The sequence below is a fragment of the Acanthopagrus latus genome, chromosome 14, assembly GCF_904848185.1.
Source record: "Acanthopagrus latus isolate v.2019 chromosome 14, fAcaLat1.1, whole genome shotgun sequence".
Taxonomy (NCBI): Eukaryota; Metazoa; Chordata; class Actinopteri; order Spariformes; family Sparidae; genus Acanthopagrus; species Acanthopagrus latus.
Window position 1 is genome coordinate 4,160,888 of NC_051052.1, and position 18,359 is coordinate 4,179,246.

Here is an 18,359-nt window from a genome sequence, read left to right on the forward strand (position 1 = left end):
TTGTATTTTTCATATTCAAATTTGATATCTACATTCATCAGTCGAATCCTTTTTTTCTTTTTCTTTTTCTTTTCCTTTTTTTTTTTTTTTTAAATTGACTTGAATTTGGGGGGAAAATCAGAAAATGATCAGCAAAAACTGAGCAGCTGATTCAACTCTGTGAACTCTAAAAGAACTAAAAAATAACATGGTGTGTTTTAAAAAATTTTTGGGGAGATTCTGGCCACCTAAACTCAGAAGGATGGTTTTCAAAGTAATATATTTGAAAGTATTTGAAAGTGATTAGATGTCACATTTAAGAATGAAATTGCATATAAAATATAAACTCTCTTTGGTCTTGCTTCACAGGCCTATATCAGAGTTCAAAGTTATTTATTACAATAGCCTATTTTTGAGCCAGACCAAAGAAATTGTCAGTGTTATGAAACCATATATTGATGCATAAAAACTCCTTCCACTTATAACACAGTTATAAAGTCATATTTGAGTTTTTGTTCAGAACCTGTAAATATTACACCGAACTGACTGATATTTATATCAGCAATGATTGATAAATTACCTCTTAATCTAAAATCTTTTGTTTTTTCAATTGCTTTTCTTTTTACTTAACTTCTTTTTTTTCACTCACACACTCATCGCCCTTCTCCCCATTTATTTACTTCCCTCCTCTCTTCTTTCCTTTCCTCTCTCTTCACCTTCTTTTTCCCACAATGCATTGTGTTCACTCGTTGGATCATGGACCAAAGCGGTAAGCAAATTCCCCAGTAGGGCCGAAATCAGCAAACTTGTTTTATGTGATATAATATTCACCACGAAGTTCTGGCTGTTGTTGGATCAGCCTTTTTCGGAGAACGGCACATCATCTTCTCAGTAGACGGGTTGGCTACAGCACCCTGTAATCCCGAACAGCACCGTCAAAGCTAGCATGGTCTGGGCTACTGTTAGTTAGCTAAAAACAGGCGAGCGACTGAGTAACGCTGGAGCACTTGTGTTCACCAAAAGTTAACGTTAAGTTCAAATTAAATATCTAAGTTCGCATGCAGTGTGGCAAAGGAGTTTACTCAGTCGCGATATTAAATTGTAAACATGATATTTTTCACTTGTTAGGAGGCTTGACTGGCCTCAAGCTGCTATTCAGTTGGGGCGCGAATGCTAGCTAGCAACATGATAAACGTTAGCACAATGCTAACTAAGCTAGTTAAGATGTTCTAAATGCTTGAAGAACCGACGGCCTTCATTCTTAACATTTGCTGAACTGCATGAGTTATTCTCAGTATTTTGGCTTGTAATCTTCAAAGCCTGACCGCTAAGATGACAGATGACTTTCGATTTGACAACATTAAGCTTATTGGTCATCCAAAGTTGTCAGACGTGACCAACTTTGCATGTATCGTCCTTGGCTACCACAGCCGTGAGGGCTAGTCAGTGAATATTTTCTGAACGTATCCCCTCTGTAACATTTCCTGCTAAATAAGGAGCTGATGATTTATGATGTTATTTAACCATTGTTGACAGGACAGTGGGCACAGTTAGATGCCCTGTCACAGTGCACACCCTAGCTTCGAGCATCATCAGTTTTACTGCAAGTCTGTTTCCTTATAAGGCTACGTTTCAGTCATTTTTTTCAACAAACATCATAAAACACCACAGATTTAATCGAATTTGACACTTCCTACTGGTAATCTAAGTCATCGTTTGAAAAACTATATTGAATGGGTTCAGCAACATACTGGCATCTCCTTGTATAGTTTTGCAGGATATTAATTTGAAAGCATTTAGGTGTTTCTGACTACTAGTACTATAGAAGCACAGAGGGTTTTTCTACATTGCCTTTGTTCCCAGCAGACAATGATCTTCAAGGAAGCGACGGCTCTGGGAGTTTGGGTGGCCCAGATGTTCGCAGACGAATCCCCATCAAGCTCATATCCAAGCAGCCCCTAAGGAGCAAACCTCAGCCCCGCGCTCAGAGACTGAGCAGCAGGCCATCTAAAAGTGAGGCTGGCGAAGATGGTAGGCACAGTCTGCAGTGCACCATGCCTCTTAGCACTGCGCTTTAAGGACCCTAAAAGAAAGCACTCTAATTGGGAAGCAAACATGATGATATTTTAAGATTATGGCAACTTTACAGATTTTCAACCAACATTGTACCTCTACAATGTTGGTAGTATATGCAAATGAACAATGTCAAACTATTCTCTATTTTGCCTGCACCAAGCAAACCCTATTCAAGATGCATCATCTGGACAATTTTCAAAACATACTCTGAGCCTAAACCAGGCACCCCTCAGCTTTCACCCATCAGCATGAGTGTATATTGGTCCATCTCAGCGCAGTGCATTGTGGTTGTTGTAGATTATCTGCCTTTTAGTATAACTCAACCCCTTTTACTCTATCTTTTCTATTCTCTCTGCTTATACAGCCCAATTTTATGCAATGGCCATCTTTCCTGCAGTGAAATTCTTCTTTAAGTTTTACATTTTTAAAAAAAAGATTTTTACAACTGGATTGCAATGACTGATTGGGATGATATAAAATGTGTAATACAATTTTTTTTTAATTAAAAGCTATGGTGACATCATGCAGATTCTCTTTAAACCACCAGAAGATTCCAATGAAATTTCCCCTGGTGACCATAATTGACTATATACTGTAACCCATGATCTACAGAGTACACAAAACGATGCTTTCTTCAGTTGTGTGTCACTTTCACGTACAGATCATTTTTTGTAGATCGAATCGTTTTGATTCTTTATATTGAGATACTCAAAATTATCAATAAATTGACATTGCCTTGGTCACTACTTCAAGGAAAATGTAATTGCACTGCTTAAGTGCCACTAATCTGGGTTTTAAAGCCATCTCAGTTTTTGTGCACTGCATCATTAATATTTGTCTTTCATGTGTGACAGATAACTTCGGCTTCAAGCAGGACGAGCGGTTCGACTGTGGCGCTAAATCTGGTGATGTGTTTGGCAGTCAGAGGAGATTCCCCCAGCCACTGTTCTGGGATTACAAGGTACATCAGCTCCAGGGTGTGAAACAACTCAACAGGGCATACAGTGTATCAGATGGATATTAATGACAAACACTTGCTTCCTCACTGATATCTGGCACACAGTGCAGGATATCTCTCCTCCAGACGATCAGAAAAGTCTTACTCCTCAATTATCAGAGCACCATATTAAGTAATACAAGTATATTAGTGTGTTCTAATGGTAGTTAACTTTTTTTGTGCTTTTTTTCAACAGTTAAACTTGATTGGAGAACGGGATGAAGTACCAATTCACTTTTGTGATAAATGTGGTCTTCCTATCCAGCTATATGGACGGATGGTATGTATTTGAAGTAATATGTACAGATACCCTGCTTTAGGGATCAATATTTAGGAGTTTTAATATGTTGTCCTATTTTGAACTGACCTTTCTCTGCAGGCAGCCACAGAGAAAATGTTCATATGTGACTTTGATTAATTCTCCTCCTAACTCTTTAGATTCCATGCAAACATGTTTTCTGCTATGACTGTGCTTTTCTTCATGAGAAGAAAGGAGAAAAGATGTGCCCTGGGTGAGCTCTCAACATTTTAACTGATGAAATGTGTTGTTTTGAACATTGAAATCTTTAAAGTTTTAACAGCCTTAATTATTAACACAGGTACAAGTCTTTTTAAAATATTCATCAAACCTAATGTGGGCATTTATTAATTTTTTTAATAATAGAATATGTAGCATTTTGTGAAGTGGCTCCTCAGATGTGTGTGTTACTGCTGTGTGTCTCTAAACCTTTGTTCCTGTGTTTTTAGCCTCACCATATACAACTGCACAGACCCGGTGCAGCGCATCGAGCAGTGCCAGCGTGGATCTCTCTACATGTGCAGTGTTGTGCCGGGATGCAAGCGCACCTACCTGTCCCAGCGTGACCTGCAGGCCCATGTCAACCACCGCCACATGAGGCAAGCCAAGTCTTCCACTGGCCGCCAGGAGCCCGTGCACCTGCCCCCTGCATCCGATGTCCCTGACCGGTTCCGTGTGCCTCCACCTCACTTACCCAAGAACCATGTTCACCTCCCCAACCCACTTCAGCACAGCAGTCATGACCCCTATAGTCAGCCACCCCCACCCTCCGGTCACGAAGCCCCGCCGCCGACTTCCGCTCTTGGCCCTGAGACATTCCGCATTGCCACGGTAACAACCCGTAAACACAGCAATCTCATCACTGTGCCCATCCAAGATGACTCCTCTTCGTCTCGGGAGTCCCACTCTGGTGGGCCAGGCCCCGGTCAGCCCCCCCACCACCACCCTGGCGAGTATCCTGGCCAGCCACCTGTAGTGTCCCACTCTCACCACATGATGGCACCACCGCAGCAGCACTTTGGCCCCCCACCTCCACCGCCGCCTCCTATCAGCCACCCCATGCAGCATCCTCCCCAGGGCTCTGGGACACCACACATGGTGTACAACCAGGCCCCGCCTCCCCCTATGTCCACAGCTCCCCCACCAATCACTCCACCACCAGGGCACATCATGGGCCAGATGCCCCCCTATATGAACCATCCGCCTCCAGGACCTCCACCACAACACAGTGGCCCCCCTGTCAATGCGCCCCCACCTCATCATTACAACCCCAACTCCATGCAGCAGTTTCCTGAAGACCAAGGCACACTCAGTCCCCCGTTCAGCCAGCCAGGAGGGCTCAGTCCTGGGATGTGGCCTGCTCCGAGAGGGCCCCCACCGCCACGAATGCAAGGTCCTCCTCCCCAGGGTCAGATGCCTGGACCGCACCACCCAGATCAGGGCCGCTACCGGCCTTATTACCAGTAAACTGCCAACTGAATGAATGGGCAACAGTCAGTCATTCTGTTCCACACCACTTGTCTGCATAATGTGATAGTAAACCTCAGGGTTACAGGATGTAGGACTTTCATTTTGATAAAACTGCCCCAAAGCAAATGTGTATGTGCTGCACATTTTTAGTTTCGTGTTCTGAACCTCCTGCTGAACATACAATAGACTTGGTAAAGAGCAGGAATGTCCCTTTTTTTTAATAGCGTATGGTAAATATTTCTGTATATATGTCAGCTGATTTCATGCATATGTACTGCACATTGAAAGACGCCAACTATGTCTCAATAAATTTTTAACAGCCGAGTTGCATCTCATCTTTGTTTAACTTGACCGATGAATGATATCTAGCTATTTGTTTGCTTTGTTGGTTCTGAGGAACAACAGTTAGTGTTAAAACTGCCTAAACGTTTTAAGAAGACATTTCAATTTTGGTGATTAAAACAGGTTTTTAGAATGGAAGGCTCTTGGCAATAACCAAGTGTGTGTTACTGTTGAAGTCATTTAGCTGTATCTGGTTCATTCACAGTTCATGCCCTCGGGTTGAGGTAGTAATAACTCATGTCTCTTTGTTACTCAATTTGCAGTGTCAATGTCGGAAACCTAAACACAACAACAACAACAACAACAAAAAAGCCATTTATTTTTCTCCAGTCTGGTGTAGTAAATACTAAAGGCATTTTTTCCTGTTTTATCAGGGATTATGATACTTTTTGTTTGTCTTTGGGTCATTTTATCCTGTACAAAGTTTCAGTGTTAAGTTAATCTTGTTCCAACCTAACACTGGTCCCTCATGACACACTCAATATTTGCTGTCCAGTGACACCAGCTTTGTTTATCTTAGTCTATAAATGTAGCTTGGGTTCAAATAACGACTAAGGCAGATACTATGAGAGAGGGCAAGTTTTGACCATCTAGATGCCACACATTCAAGGAATTTAAGATGCATTTTATTGACATAATCAACACAACACACCATATGTTACTCTTAATGATTTTGTCATTTAATCTTTAAAAATATATTGCATTTGTCAAACAGTAAGAAAAAGGGCAATGCAGCAGAGTGTAACAAGTCATACGGCAACAAAGACTGGATATAAAAATCACGCAATGACATTTACCAAAAACAGCATTTCAAAACAAAACTCAAGATGTCTTTCCGGTTTTAGATCTGAATACACAAAATATTGTGTTGTGGTTTAATTAACAGAAATTGTGTGTGATCTGTGGTTGAATGGTTTTGCTGAAGGAATCCTTCTGGAGACGGTTGCTTTTTCTAGAGTCGGGTGTCCTTTAACTGCAAAAAAAGATGTTATTATAGCCATGTACCAGGTTTTGAACAGGAAGAAGAATGCATGATTTAAACAAGGTGATATCTCTGCTCCTGCTATATGGATTTTGATCATTTGATCACCCTTTAATTTTTTTTAAATGTTGGTGTGAAGACATGAATGACCCCTAAAATACCCATCTTATAAGTGTTGCTCACAAAGTTTCTGTGGAGATTTTATTCTACTCCAATCAAATTCTGACTTAATAGCTTCCTAATGTACAGTGCAGTAGAGTGCAGAGATATGTTTCTATAATCATTCCTTTTTTCAACGAATTGCTGTGAAAAGCGACATGGAAGTAACTTTATTCTGCACAGTGAAGGAGTAGATGCGAATCAGGGTCAAAATTAAGCTTTTCAGAAGAACTGCTGTGCTGTCTGTAACACAAACAATGTAACATTGTAAACGCTATACGACAACACACACACAACCCACAACATTCAAACAGGTGAAGTGAATAATAATGGGGCGGGGTAGGTAGCCGTTGCCATGAAAGGGTGTACTGCAATGCAGCTGTGGTTACATTCACATTACTGGCAGGACCCAGCAAAACATTATTGTAAAGAGATGAACGATGTTATTCACTTCAGCTTCAATATTGTGGCTGATCAGTGTGTATGTTATGGCTGCTTCTGCATTGCTTAAGTATGGCCAGTGTTCAGACCATTGACCCTCAGGTTGAGAGCGGAACATCTCCACGGGGATTGCGATGAAATCTGCTGTGGAAATTCATGGTCCTCAGCGGATCAGTCACAATGTTTTCTATGGCCTCCTGACCCTCCTGAGCTTTGACATATTGAAGGGAATCTGTATGAGAAATCACTGTAAGAACTGAACCTTTTTCAGCCATATTCAGATTTGGCAAGTATTTACTGCCCTCTGCTGGGCAATTTTGAATATATCATACAATATAAATGTGTTCTTAATTGTCTTCTGTATTGTGGTTTCATTTCAATGTGATGTGGAAAATTCACATCACAGTCAAAAACAATTTAACCAGATATTTTCTTTTTTAGACAGAAAGCTAAATAATAGTGCTTTTATCATGATTATCATTTAATTATGCTTGCTTTGAAGGAAATACACATTATGATATGAATTGTATTTCACTTTATTTATTTTTAATTGTTTTTATTTGGGCATTTAAAATCTTCCGTACCTCTAATCTGATTGTGTCAAAGACATGAAATTTTGATCATAATGACCTTTCCTATGATATTTCTTAGTTCCATGATTCATAACACATTTGTATTGTAGGTCATTGTGAGCACTGAAGCTTCTCTTGGCTGATGTTTGAATAACATACTTTTGTCGCATCAAGAACACTATGCACAGAGGCACGGTGCAGAAAGAATGAAGGAAGTTTTCCTTACCACCGTGCTTTTAATTTTGCCCTCGTGTTTTTCCAGAACATGCAGCATGGCATCGTGGAGGGTCGGGAAGAAGATGGAGGTCTGAATGTCATCGTCGAAGAACATGCAGCTGTGTAGTTTCTCCAGGATGTACACTGTGAACCCGTGAGCGGCATGTTACGGGTTTTCACAGGCAACATTTCACTGGAGGTGTTCTGCTTTTAAAGTTATACTAATGACACTCACCGTCACAGGACACAATGTAAACATCCACATCAATACGGATGAAGTCTTTGAGTACCTGCAGAGAATACAGTCAGTTTTATATGAGAATTGTATTATAATGTAAATCTCACTTTTGTAAGAAAGTTTATGCTGGTCTCTTTATTCATTTGGCAACCTTAGTGCAGCAGGGTGGTTTTGTCTGATGGCAAGTCTGTGTTAAGGTATTTGTGGAAATGTAAACCCATCTGATTTCCTGTCCAGTTATTCTGACAGTGTTGTATTCGACATACTCTTATTTTTATTAAATATTTTCGATTTCCTTTTCTTTGGATCGTCTCAAAACTGCCTCAGGGGTGTCTCCTAAGAAAATTCTGCTGCAGTGGAAGGGGATGTACTTTAACGTTCAAATTTAGACTGTAAAGTGATTTTTGAGAAGTCTTAAGCAGAAGATGTTACCAAAGGATATCACGAAAATCAGAAAAAGGAAGCCATTGAAGTTCTTTCTTTGGAAGGCTTTTATTGTGAAACAGCAACAAGCGTGCAGCCTTATTTGACACTGAAATAATTAATCACTAAGAAATCTTTAAAGATTTGAATAGTTGAGTTTTTTGTTTGCTTGTTTTTTTGGGCTACGATATAATAAATATTACTGTTCCAGCTTCCCAAATGGTAACATTGGTTGGTTGTCTTACTCTTTTATGATAACAAATAGAATGCCTTTTGGTTTTTGGGCTGTTGGTCACGCAATTTGAATACAGTGCCTCTGGATTTTGGAAAACATACTTTTAACAAGACTCAAATCTTCAACAGTGATATCCTGCCAGTCACTGTCACATTCTCAGCTTCACTACCACAAGCATGTATTAAACTCCAGTATGTAGGAGTGACTGGCTTACCATTTTGAGCCCCTTCAGTGCGGAGATGTCCAGGAAGGAGACGGCAGAGAAGTCCAGGATCAGGCTGTGGATGTCCACTCTGGGGACACCGATGTTCCCTGCAAGCTCAGCGTTCCAGTCCACCCGGAAAGGAAGGTCCTTGAGGTCGACGGACAGATCCATCTCCTTCATGTTCATGTCAGCGTCATCAGTCGGCTGGCTGAATAAATTCCTCAGGCCTTTCTGTTTGACAGATGTAGGAAAGGCAGCTTAAGGGTTTCGCCAAAAAACTCATGAATCATTCACCAGTGCAGTCATTTATAGTGTATTTGAAGTCTCACCTCAGTAATATCATCACTGTTTGTCTGCAGCAGTTTCTCGATCTTTCTGAGAGCTTTGTTCCTTTTCCTCAAAACCCTCGTAGGGTTAAACCCAACCTGGAATACCAAGTGTTGGCATTATGCTCATGCACATCTATTTTATGGGAAACAGCAAACTGAAGCAGAACAGATGTGATGCACGCACAGCCTCTACAAGCTTGTCCTTGAAGAACTCAATATTGGCGAAGAAGATAGGCGAGGGTATCCTGAAGATCTTTACTCCCGCTGGTTCGACAATCTGAAACAAGTGCGATTCAAAAAGGGGTATGATGACACAATCTAAAACCATTCAGCTGTGTTATGTTTATTTGTTTTTACTGAAGATACTCACGTTCAGGTAATCTTTACGATCTCTGTAGAGGTCGGTCCCTGGGATGTTAGCCAGGACAGAACAGCGGGGGCTAGAAATAAATGAGGAGGGTTCAACAGAATTACTGGTCTGTGGAAATCAGAAGGTTGACTCTTTATAATCTTTCAAATATATATTTTAAAGTGGAAATAATAGCTTAAATAAGTGTCCCCCTCACTTTTATTATTTGAGGTTAGTTAAAGAAAATGTCTTTGCTGTCTAGATACCATACTCCATATGTGGTTAGTCCTGGGCTTTGTCTCTCAGACTGCCCTACGTCATTGGTGACGATTGTTGGACTAGTGTGCACCCTGAGGAGAAATCCTGACGAAACTACTCATGTTTTTCAGACAATATCATTTTAGTTTATGTTTACATCAATCTGTGTAGTTAAAATTATCAGAGGAGGGCGCTAGAATGGAACATAAATCTAAAGTCAGGAACTGAATGACTAAATGTTCTTAGTATATTAAGCGTCAGGTCTCTGTCGAAGAAAAACTGTATTCCATTTATTATTGGAATTAATAATATTGGAATTTATTACTCAAAAACTACAGCAAACGTAGTGCATCATACAGTGAATAGGGGATGACCTTAGACACGTTTGTCTAAGGTCTTGACAAAAAAAAAAAAAAACATACAATGGCTCCAAACATCCCGTCTGGTTCAATCCAATTCTCAGGAAGCCTAAATTGATTTGAAAAGATGTTATTTGCACACTCAACAGCAGAAATGGGGCAAGTGCACTCACCTCTGATGGGCCTAAATGATGCATTTTCAAATCCATCTGGGATCTCCGGGATACAGGAGACTTGGAACAAACTGTATAGAGCCATTTTATGTTTGGAGAGTGTTGCTACTCTTTTGCTGTGAAGCTCCAGGAATGCTTAAGGAATGCACTTTATATCATCACTCATCACTTGTCATTTTGAACAATTGTAATTACCTCCTATTTTATTTTATTTGCGTGAAAATGTATCTTCATCGATCCTATTTCAGTCTTTATGTTTTATTCTTTTTCTTCTTGCTACTTGTCTTTCTGCAGCTGCAACACTTGAATTTCCCCCCTGGGGATCAATAAAGGTTTATCTAATGAAATGTTGGTTTCAGGCTGGTGGTTAAACATGCGGAGATAGGAGGTAACAAAGTTCTTCATTACTGTACTTAAGGAGATTTTTTTTTTTAGGTTTCTGTACCTGACTTGACAACTTCTTACTTTTACTCTCTGAATTATGACAATATTATCTTATCTATGAGTCCATTAATTCCTCAGTCACTCTGATTAAGAATATTACACCAGATGTCATGAAATATAAGTATTATTACAACTGAGTCCTGAAGATGACAGTGAGCAGCTCCACCCCCAAGCCCACCGCCAGACCAATATCCAGTCCCAGGAAGATGGCACCCAGACATGTTCCCACCCACACCACCTGCAGACAAACACCTGAGGTCAAACGTGGAAGGAGAATAAACTGGGCCGAGTAAACACAGTGCATCTTAGTTTTGGCAGTGAAACTCGAGACATTTTGAACACCTACGCATTCTGGTTTGTCCCGCCTCCACAAGTATGGGATTTCTCTGCACTGCATCAGCATTCCCTTCAGGTTGACGATGACCAACGCCCCCAAGACAGACTGGAGCGAAGTCAAGTATTAAAAGTATGAGAAATACAGCTTTCCTCAAGACTACAAGATGTAAATCACAACATACGTGAATCAACACAACAGAAACATTTCAAACACTCTCCCTCCAGATAAGGAACGTAAGCGACCTGGCAGGAGTCGTCACATCACAGAGACGGGCCTCACCGTTGGAAGCGGCTCCAGCAGGAAGCCAATCGCCACAGTCACAATCATCGCCATCATGGCCGAGATCAGCCCTGCAATCTGCATGTGCAAGTAAGTTAATGTTTCACTTTAATGTGCCACAGGTGTAATAGAAACCACACTGTAAAGTGTTATCACAATAAATCCTTTCTGAGAAAAACGGATGCTGTCGATTGTTGAGGTTTGTTTGTCTGACCTGTGTTCTGCCTCCTGAGCTCTCCTGCACGGCCGACCTTGAGAGCGACGTGCTGGCTGCGAACGACCTGAAGCTTGCGCCAAATATGTTGCTTACCCCGAATGCAATGAGCTCCTGGGAACGGAGAATAATGAAAAGTCAAGTTCGCGCTCTGATTTCACAGGTTACCTTTTTTTTTTTCTTCTTCTCTTTTACTTGTATGACTCTGTTTGAACTGCTTTTTTAATACATCCGACCTTGCAAAAAAAAAAAAAAAAAAGCAATATTCAGTGTTTATAGTCAACTTTATATCTTCATAACAAAATCACGAGGAGCCTCAATTACATACTCCCGTTGTATAAGTAACCGATTATTATAATTTTTTTTTCCCATGAGAGTCAGGCAAGGTCAGACAGAGCTGACGATGTTAAATCACCTGGTTTCCATCGATGGTGTAATCATGTTTGATAGAGTAGACTTTGGCCACGGAGAACGCAACCGCAAACCCCACTATGGCTATAGGAAAGGCCTCCACAGCACTGTCCTTGAACACGTCCATATCGGGCGCGATGGGAGCCTCGTACCTGAAAGATGACTGAGTCTTACTGGTGCATTTAAACCACATGATATGATGTAGCTATATACATTTTTACCTTGTTAAGTAACACGTTTGGGTATATTGTGATTTTCTTGAGTATGCTAGTTGTACCTCTATTCAACTTGAAGATCTTACATAAAAAAACATATAATGGGCTCATAAAATATATGACCCTATGAATGATTAAACCAGCCATTTTAGCGTCTGACTCCAGCAGTGTCTAGTTGGGGCCCCTTATTGAAGAGCGGTCAGGGTAAAGGAGTATTTTTCCACCGCTGGATCGAAATTACCTGACAAAACAGCAGCCAGCTTGATTGTGATCCTCCCAATCTACCGACGTAAGTGCAGAACTTGAAACTTACCCGCTGACCATCTTGCCAACAACGTCAATGCCGAATCTTTCCTTGAAGTTGAGGCCATAAGACGTCCCGCAAGCTATGACAGTCTGTGAACAGAAGATACATATAAGTGTTATCTTTGTTATCTTCTCTGTGATCTGATCTAGGTTTGATTCTCAACGAACACTTGGTGACAAACTACTCAAATCACAGGTTTTAGCGCTGTAATCAGTGAAGGTTTTGACCACGTAGCCACAAACTGATGGTGTTAACTTTGGCAAAACAAAGCGAAAAACTTTGGTAGTCGTGTAAAGCATTACGGGATTTGCAAGACAAACTGTGCTGGGGGAGTATCTTCCTGGAGGATTTCTCTTACCATGATAACCTCTATGGGGATAGGAACGGGCAGCTTGGCTTTGTACATGTCATTCATCTCTTTCACGATGAACACTATCACCATGATGATGATGGACATCACCAGGTCGCAGATGTTGGTGGAGGTGATCTGGACGAAGATCTTCTCGAGGGTCTGTGCAAAAGAAGCAAAACGCACCACTCTGAGCATAATTAAGTCACATTAAGTTTTATGTCACACTCCAAGTAAGGCAAAACTCTGTATGAGGAAGGGAAAGGATATAAGAAAAAAAGGCCACATAAATAAATAATACATTGACAATATTTCATGTTCTTCTGAATTGTCTAATAAATACTAAGGCTGCTGCTGCAGAACCAGCTCATTGGTTGAGTTACACCTCTGCGGACAATGCCACCGCAAGAACCGTGGGTTTCTATAATGTTGCTGAAGTCAAGCAGATAAGACAGGAAGAAAAAAACTTGGGAAAAAAAAGAAAAAAAAAACAATGAATATTTTAGAAAAAAAGCTGAAAGAAATTGAAAAATGTAGAAATCATCCACGTGACATAGTCCGGATATGATAGCATTTTGATATATACTGTACAACAGTGACACTTTGCCAACACCCCAGTCCAAAGGAGTGAATTTTGTTTGAAATTGCCACTTGTGATTTGAGTTAATGGACCATAAAAAGATTTAAGCTAACTAAAGCTTAGCTAAAAGCTAACTGGCTACCTTGTTATGACTGACCTATGAAAAATTGTTACCATCGCTTCCTCAAGGAAAACTACTGCTCAACAAATGCTTTTACAGAGGACACAAACAAATGCCATGACAGTTTGCATACTAAGACACAACCTTAGTTTCCTACTTTTAAAGGAACAATTCAATTCAATTCAATTTCTCCTTGTTGGACATGTTTTTACCTGGACTTCTTAGCCACCGTTAGCCACCATTCGTTGCCTCGACCTGCTTCTGTTATGACCGTCAGTAAATTTATTACAACTGACAGTGTCGGCGTTTGGCCTCTCATCTCCTCAGCAAAGAAGATATCCTTTACAGGTAGGTTTGACATTTTGTTACCTTAAGACAGAGTCAGGCAAGCTTTTTTCCTGTTCCCATCCTTGCGCTAAGCTAATCTAACCAACTGGCTGACAGTATTTACCACACATTCTTAAAGTCAGTATTGATCTTCTTATCCAACTCTTGATAAGATAATGTACCTTTCTTCGCTCCATTCACTTAAGTTTGTTATCTACATGCAGATAACTTTTTCTGACGCTTCATTTATAAAAAAAAAAAAAAAAAAATTGCATAGACAATAACTTCTTCCAGATACGTCCTGGTGTAATAGATGACAGACTCACACTCGCTGACCGAAAGCTTTAAAACGGTTGTGTACTCACATATATGAGAGCCAGTGGTCCACTGATGCCTGGGACAACCAGCCCTAATACAAACTTGAGCTGGGACACCAGGATGTGGACAGCAGCCGCAGTGGTGAAGCCGGACACCAGAGTGTCAGACAGGTAAATGACAATAAAGCCCACCTGCAGAAGACCCATGGCAAGCTGCATGGGACAGAAATTTGAGAGAAAGGAAGCTCAGTTGGAATCCTTTCCTAGAACATGCAGGTATGAGGCGATATGGTAAGGAGACGGGGTCATTTACCTGGAAAATACCCGTGAGGAAGGTCACAGAGGAGGCCACTAGGACTCTCTGCTGGGTCATATTCAGGCCCTTAAAGCCGGGGAAGTTGGCGGACGGTCCGTCGTCTGGGACCAGACGGGTCACCACAGCTCCAATCATCAGGCTCAGGACTGGGAAGGAGCCTACATGAAGGTGGGTGTGAAAGGGTTGGAAGACTGTTAAGCCTTATCATATTTGTCGTTTGTCCATAAATTCCAAACAGGCCTCTTTCATCTATATTTTTATGGGGATGGTTTGCACAAGAAAAATATGTAGAAATTGTGATAGTTGAATTTACATAAAACAGAACGTCAAGAAAAAAAAAAGATATATATAGATATATTCTATAGTGAGCATGACATACCGACAGATATGTGTCTTGAAGTACCAAGGAAGAAGTATGTTAGCATGGGGAAGAAAGCCGTGTAGAGGCCGTAGCTCGGAGGCAGCGAGGCCAACAGGGAGAAGGCCAGTCCTGAGAGAGACCACAACAAAACAACAGAAGGACGATTCAGCCTAATGGATACTTTTTATCAGGGTTGCACTTGACCGAAACTAGTATCTCATGCGCTTTCTACAAGTACCAACTGTGTTGACAATGTCAGTATCTGTAGTTGTGACGAAGGAAAACACAATATGTCTTCATTCAAATGTATAAAAAACTTATTTTGTAAAATCATTGTTTCACCCAATTCTGAGGCTGTTCTGTAAATCATTTTTCAAATTATTTAAGATAACAATTTCATGTTAGCCCTGCCCACTTTTGTTTTAAGCACCACCCATTTGTGACAAAGCCCCGCCCACTCAAAGCACAGAACAGATACTTAACAGATGGTGTACTCACTCATCCCCACTTTTTGAATATACCTCTAGAAAAAAGAATGAAACTATCAAAAAAGTGTAAGTGACCAGTTATTGTTCCACCACATAATAAGCAAATATACGCTTTTTTTTTTTTTTTTTTTAAATGGCTAATTTATTAAAAAGCAGCTAATTCTGTGGGTAAATTGGTCAGTAGGCTTGCTAGAATGGTGATGTTAATCGTCACAGTTTTTCAAGTCAGCATGCTAACATTTGCTATTTAGCACAAAACCCAGATCACAGCTGAGGCAGGTGGGAATGTCATTAGTTTGTAGGTATATCTCCCATCCCCATCTTGAGCTGTTGTCACAAGTGAATTTCCCTGTTGTAGGATAAATAAAGCCCATCTAATCCAACTAATCTAATCTGTGTTACTTTGTTCCCAGTGTCTCTCCAGCTGCCCTTCATCCCCTTGTGAGTTCAGTTTGTCTTCAAGCCTGTGCTGTTCCCTTAGTCTTTGTTGGTTCGTCTGTTCAGTTCTCATCCTCAAATCACTCCTGTTGTCATCTTGCCTCCATCCTGTGTGCCTGTGTTTTTTCCCTGTCCTTGTGCACTCCATGTGTTCTGCATTTGTTCCCCTCGTATTTACGCTTCGTTCGGTTTTCGTTATCTGGATCAGCTTTTTGTTACCTGCCTTTTTTGTTTGGTCTCATTTTCGACTGTGTTTCAGCTTTCATTAAAGCTCACTTGTTGTTGTGGGTCTGTCTGCTTCCATGTCTGCGTCTGTTTTTGTGTACCCACTAGAAATGCCGCTACCATTGCTAAAATACTGTATACAGTTTATGGCATGAACTGTCCTTCAAAAAGGTACATGATAAAAAAAATCAATTGTCTTAATATTGTTATTACTTATGGATAGTTTATTTTGTATTTAGCACATTTTTGTCATTTTCAGTAGGAGCTCATAATGAACACACATGCTATACTATGTGTTTGCTCTTATATTTTCTGCATTCAGTGCCAAAATCCAGTGAAAGTCCCTTCAAGATCATATGCAGTGTTTCTAAGTCACCTGTTTACTTTCTTAGACAGTATTATGTCAATGCAAATGTTGAAATGTGACGATCACTACAGTGAACGAGAGAGGAAGGTCTTGCTGATGGATGCATGGATAAGCCTGTGGTCCGTGCCATCATTTTTCTCATGGATCTACAACCACGATATCTTCATAAAGTTAGTCAGTCGCATTGGTTGCTTTGGATGTACGAAAAACAATTAGACCCCTCAGCCTCGCGCTCAGGCCCCCTGTTTCCTGCTCCTCACCTTGCATAATGGCCACCAGTCCGGTGCTGATTCCGGACACCACATCACCCAGCAGCCACTCTTTAACTCTGTAGATCCTCATCCAGCCGATGATGGGCAGGAGGGAGAGCACTGCATTCTTGGCACGTTTTGAATCACAGCTGGATTTCAAGGAAACAAGGAGGCTCATGCACTTTCTCTGCTAAAGTTTTTGCAACAGTCAAGAACTTACCTGGGACACAATTTCATCGAACCCCTTTCAGGCACTCATTTTGTATATTCAAATGTAAGACCACAAAGGGATCTCTTCACTTACGTCACATACTCTCTCAGGTGGTCGAGCATTGTTTTGCGCACCCTGTAGACTTTCTCATGATCTTCAGCAAAGCTGTCCTCAGAGTACACAGGTCTGGCCACTGCGTATTGTCTCCTTAACGTTGCCATCCTTGCGCCGAAGGTGTTGGAGGAGTCCAATCCCAGTACAATATGAGAGGGTACGGAGAAAGAAGTCTAAAAGAACCTTTGTCTATTGCTTCCTCGTTCAGCGCAGTGCATCTGTTTATCTAATCTGTGATCTAAGATCAATGTCATCACTATGTCTGTTCTGTCTTAAATCTGTTCAATCATTAACACATGCATACTTATGATTGATTGTGTTTATATGCCATTATGTCTCTCACCTTTCAGCTGTGTTTATGGACAAGAGAGCGAGATTAAAATATTGAGAATAAGAGTTTTAGTGGGCACTTTCGATCTGACGTGTTTGCATTAAAGGAGCCGAATGTTAGAATTTTAATTTTCAAAGATAAAGTGTTAGTCCTGCAGCAGCGGGTTCAGGCGGGGACAGGAGATGTGCAAAGCGAGAGAGGAGTGCAAGCGGGGGCTGGGCATCAGTCAGCACAATCCCACCTCCGGAGGCCTGAGTAGGGATTATCGTGGGGTCAGCCACAGGGGGGGACAGGAGCAAAACCAAGCAAGAAAACTACATACTCGTACTGTATCGCCTGTTTCAAAGTGGCCTCTGTCGGCCTCAGGGACTATGATCAGTCAATGGCTGGGCACCAAGCCAAGCCAGACTGTGTTGCTCCCTTTACCAGCTCCGTTTCTGGTAATTGGACTAGTAATTTAACTAACCTAACTTTACAGCCGAGTCTTTCCGGAGGAGATAACAGCGAGCATGAAATGTGTCCGGCTCATGCAGCAGCGTGGCGTCACACATGATGGGGATGCTCCTGCTTTTGTGACATGTTGTATCGCCTACCACACATGTTTAGTGCTGTTGGTGTTGAGGTCCCTCTCTAGTCTCTGCTGTTGTCTCCTCTTTGCCTCCTTGATGTCAGCTTTCAGTTTTGCTCTGGGTAGAGCCCTCACCTCTCCAGTCATCCCTGCTCTTCTGGTCAGGGAATGATCTTACTGTCTTTGTGATTTTTTTAATTTTATTTTTTTTAATGAGTATCGAGGGAGCAACACACATTTTCTCTTTTCTCCAGCAGTGTATGTTATCAATGAAGAGATATAAAAACAATGTTGTTTGGACTCATCCAATCATTATCAGTATCAGTTGTAAAAAAAAAAAAAAAAAAAAAAGCAGCAGTGAAGCCTGACTTTCTGACATCAAAGAAGGTAATAAAATATTTATTTCAACACTTCAGCCACAGCACACTCAGTCTTTTTCACATTGCTTTGGTCTCAGACAGGGAACATCACTTTGAGAACAGCGTGCCAATCCGTTCATTCTCAGAACAACAATAACAACTATACAACCTGTAAAATATATTGCACCTAAAGCCTCTACAAATTCACTATACACAGTATAAAAAAACAACAATAGCATGAAATTTAGTTTTCTTACATTACAGCAAACACTGTATATGTAAACTCTGATTGTCAGATGTATAAAGTCTCATCATTCACTCCATCAGT

At 41.0% G+C, this 18,359-nt stretch overlaps 2 protein-coding genes across 7 annotated transcripts; one reads left to right on the top strand and one right to left on the bottom strand.

Annotated features, from left to right (window-relative positions):
* Positions 1–623: 623 nt before the first annotated feature.
* Positions 624–5,144, top strand: cbll1 (Cbl proto-oncogene-like 1, E3 ubiquitin protein ligase). Of its 5 annotated transcripts, none has more exons than XM_037122381.1 (6): positions 624–748; positions 1,846–2,010; positions 2,910–3,016; positions 3,249–3,332; positions 3,491–3,564; positions 3,800–5,144. In XM_037122381.1, the coding sequence occupies exons 1-6, from the start codon at positions 736–738 to the stop codon at positions 4,815–4,817; spliced, it is 1,461 nt and encodes a 486-aa protein (XP_036978276.1). In that variant the 5' UTR covers positions 624–735; the 3' UTR covers positions 4,818–5,144. The 5 variants fall into 5 exon arrangements, with proteins under 5 accessions (XP_036978276.1, XP_036978275.1, XP_036978271.1 ...); XM_037122380.1 differs by having other exon boundaries at positions 637–748; positions 1,843–2,010; XM_037122376.1 differs by lacking the exon at positions 624–748 and adding an exon at positions 1,023–1,080 and having other exon boundaries at positions 1,843–2,010.
* Positions 5,145–5,833: 689 nt separating this feature from the next.
* Positions 5,834–17,007, bottom strand: LOC119032264 (chloride anion exchanger-like). Of its 2 annotated transcripts, none has more exons than XM_037121236.1 (19): positions 16,753–17,007; positions 16,458–16,597; positions 14,698–14,808; positions 14,316–14,476; positions 14,051–14,215; positions 12,667–12,819; positions 12,315–12,397; positions 11,791–11,938; positions 11,376–11,489; positions 11,162–11,239; positions 10,892–10,987; positions 10,677–10,783; positions 9,333–9,402; positions 9,147–9,239; positions 8,963–9,058; positions 8,643–8,864; positions 7,768–7,822; positions 7,543–7,676; positions 5,834–6,976 (listed from the first exon to the last, which is right to left on the bottom strand). In XM_037121236.1, exons 1-19 carry the CDS (start codon positions 16,878–16,880, stop codon positions 6,932–6,934), a joined length of 2,199 nt encoding a protein of 732 aa, XP_036977131.1. In that variant the 5' UTR covers positions 16,881–17,007; the 3' UTR covers positions 5,834–6,931. The 2 variants fall into 2 exon arrangements, with proteins under 2 accessions (XP_036977131.1, XP_036977132.1); XM_037121237.1 differs by having other exon boundaries at positions 5,834–6,135; positions 16,753–17,005.
* Between the last annotated feature and the right edge of the window lie 1,352 nt (positions 17,008–18,359).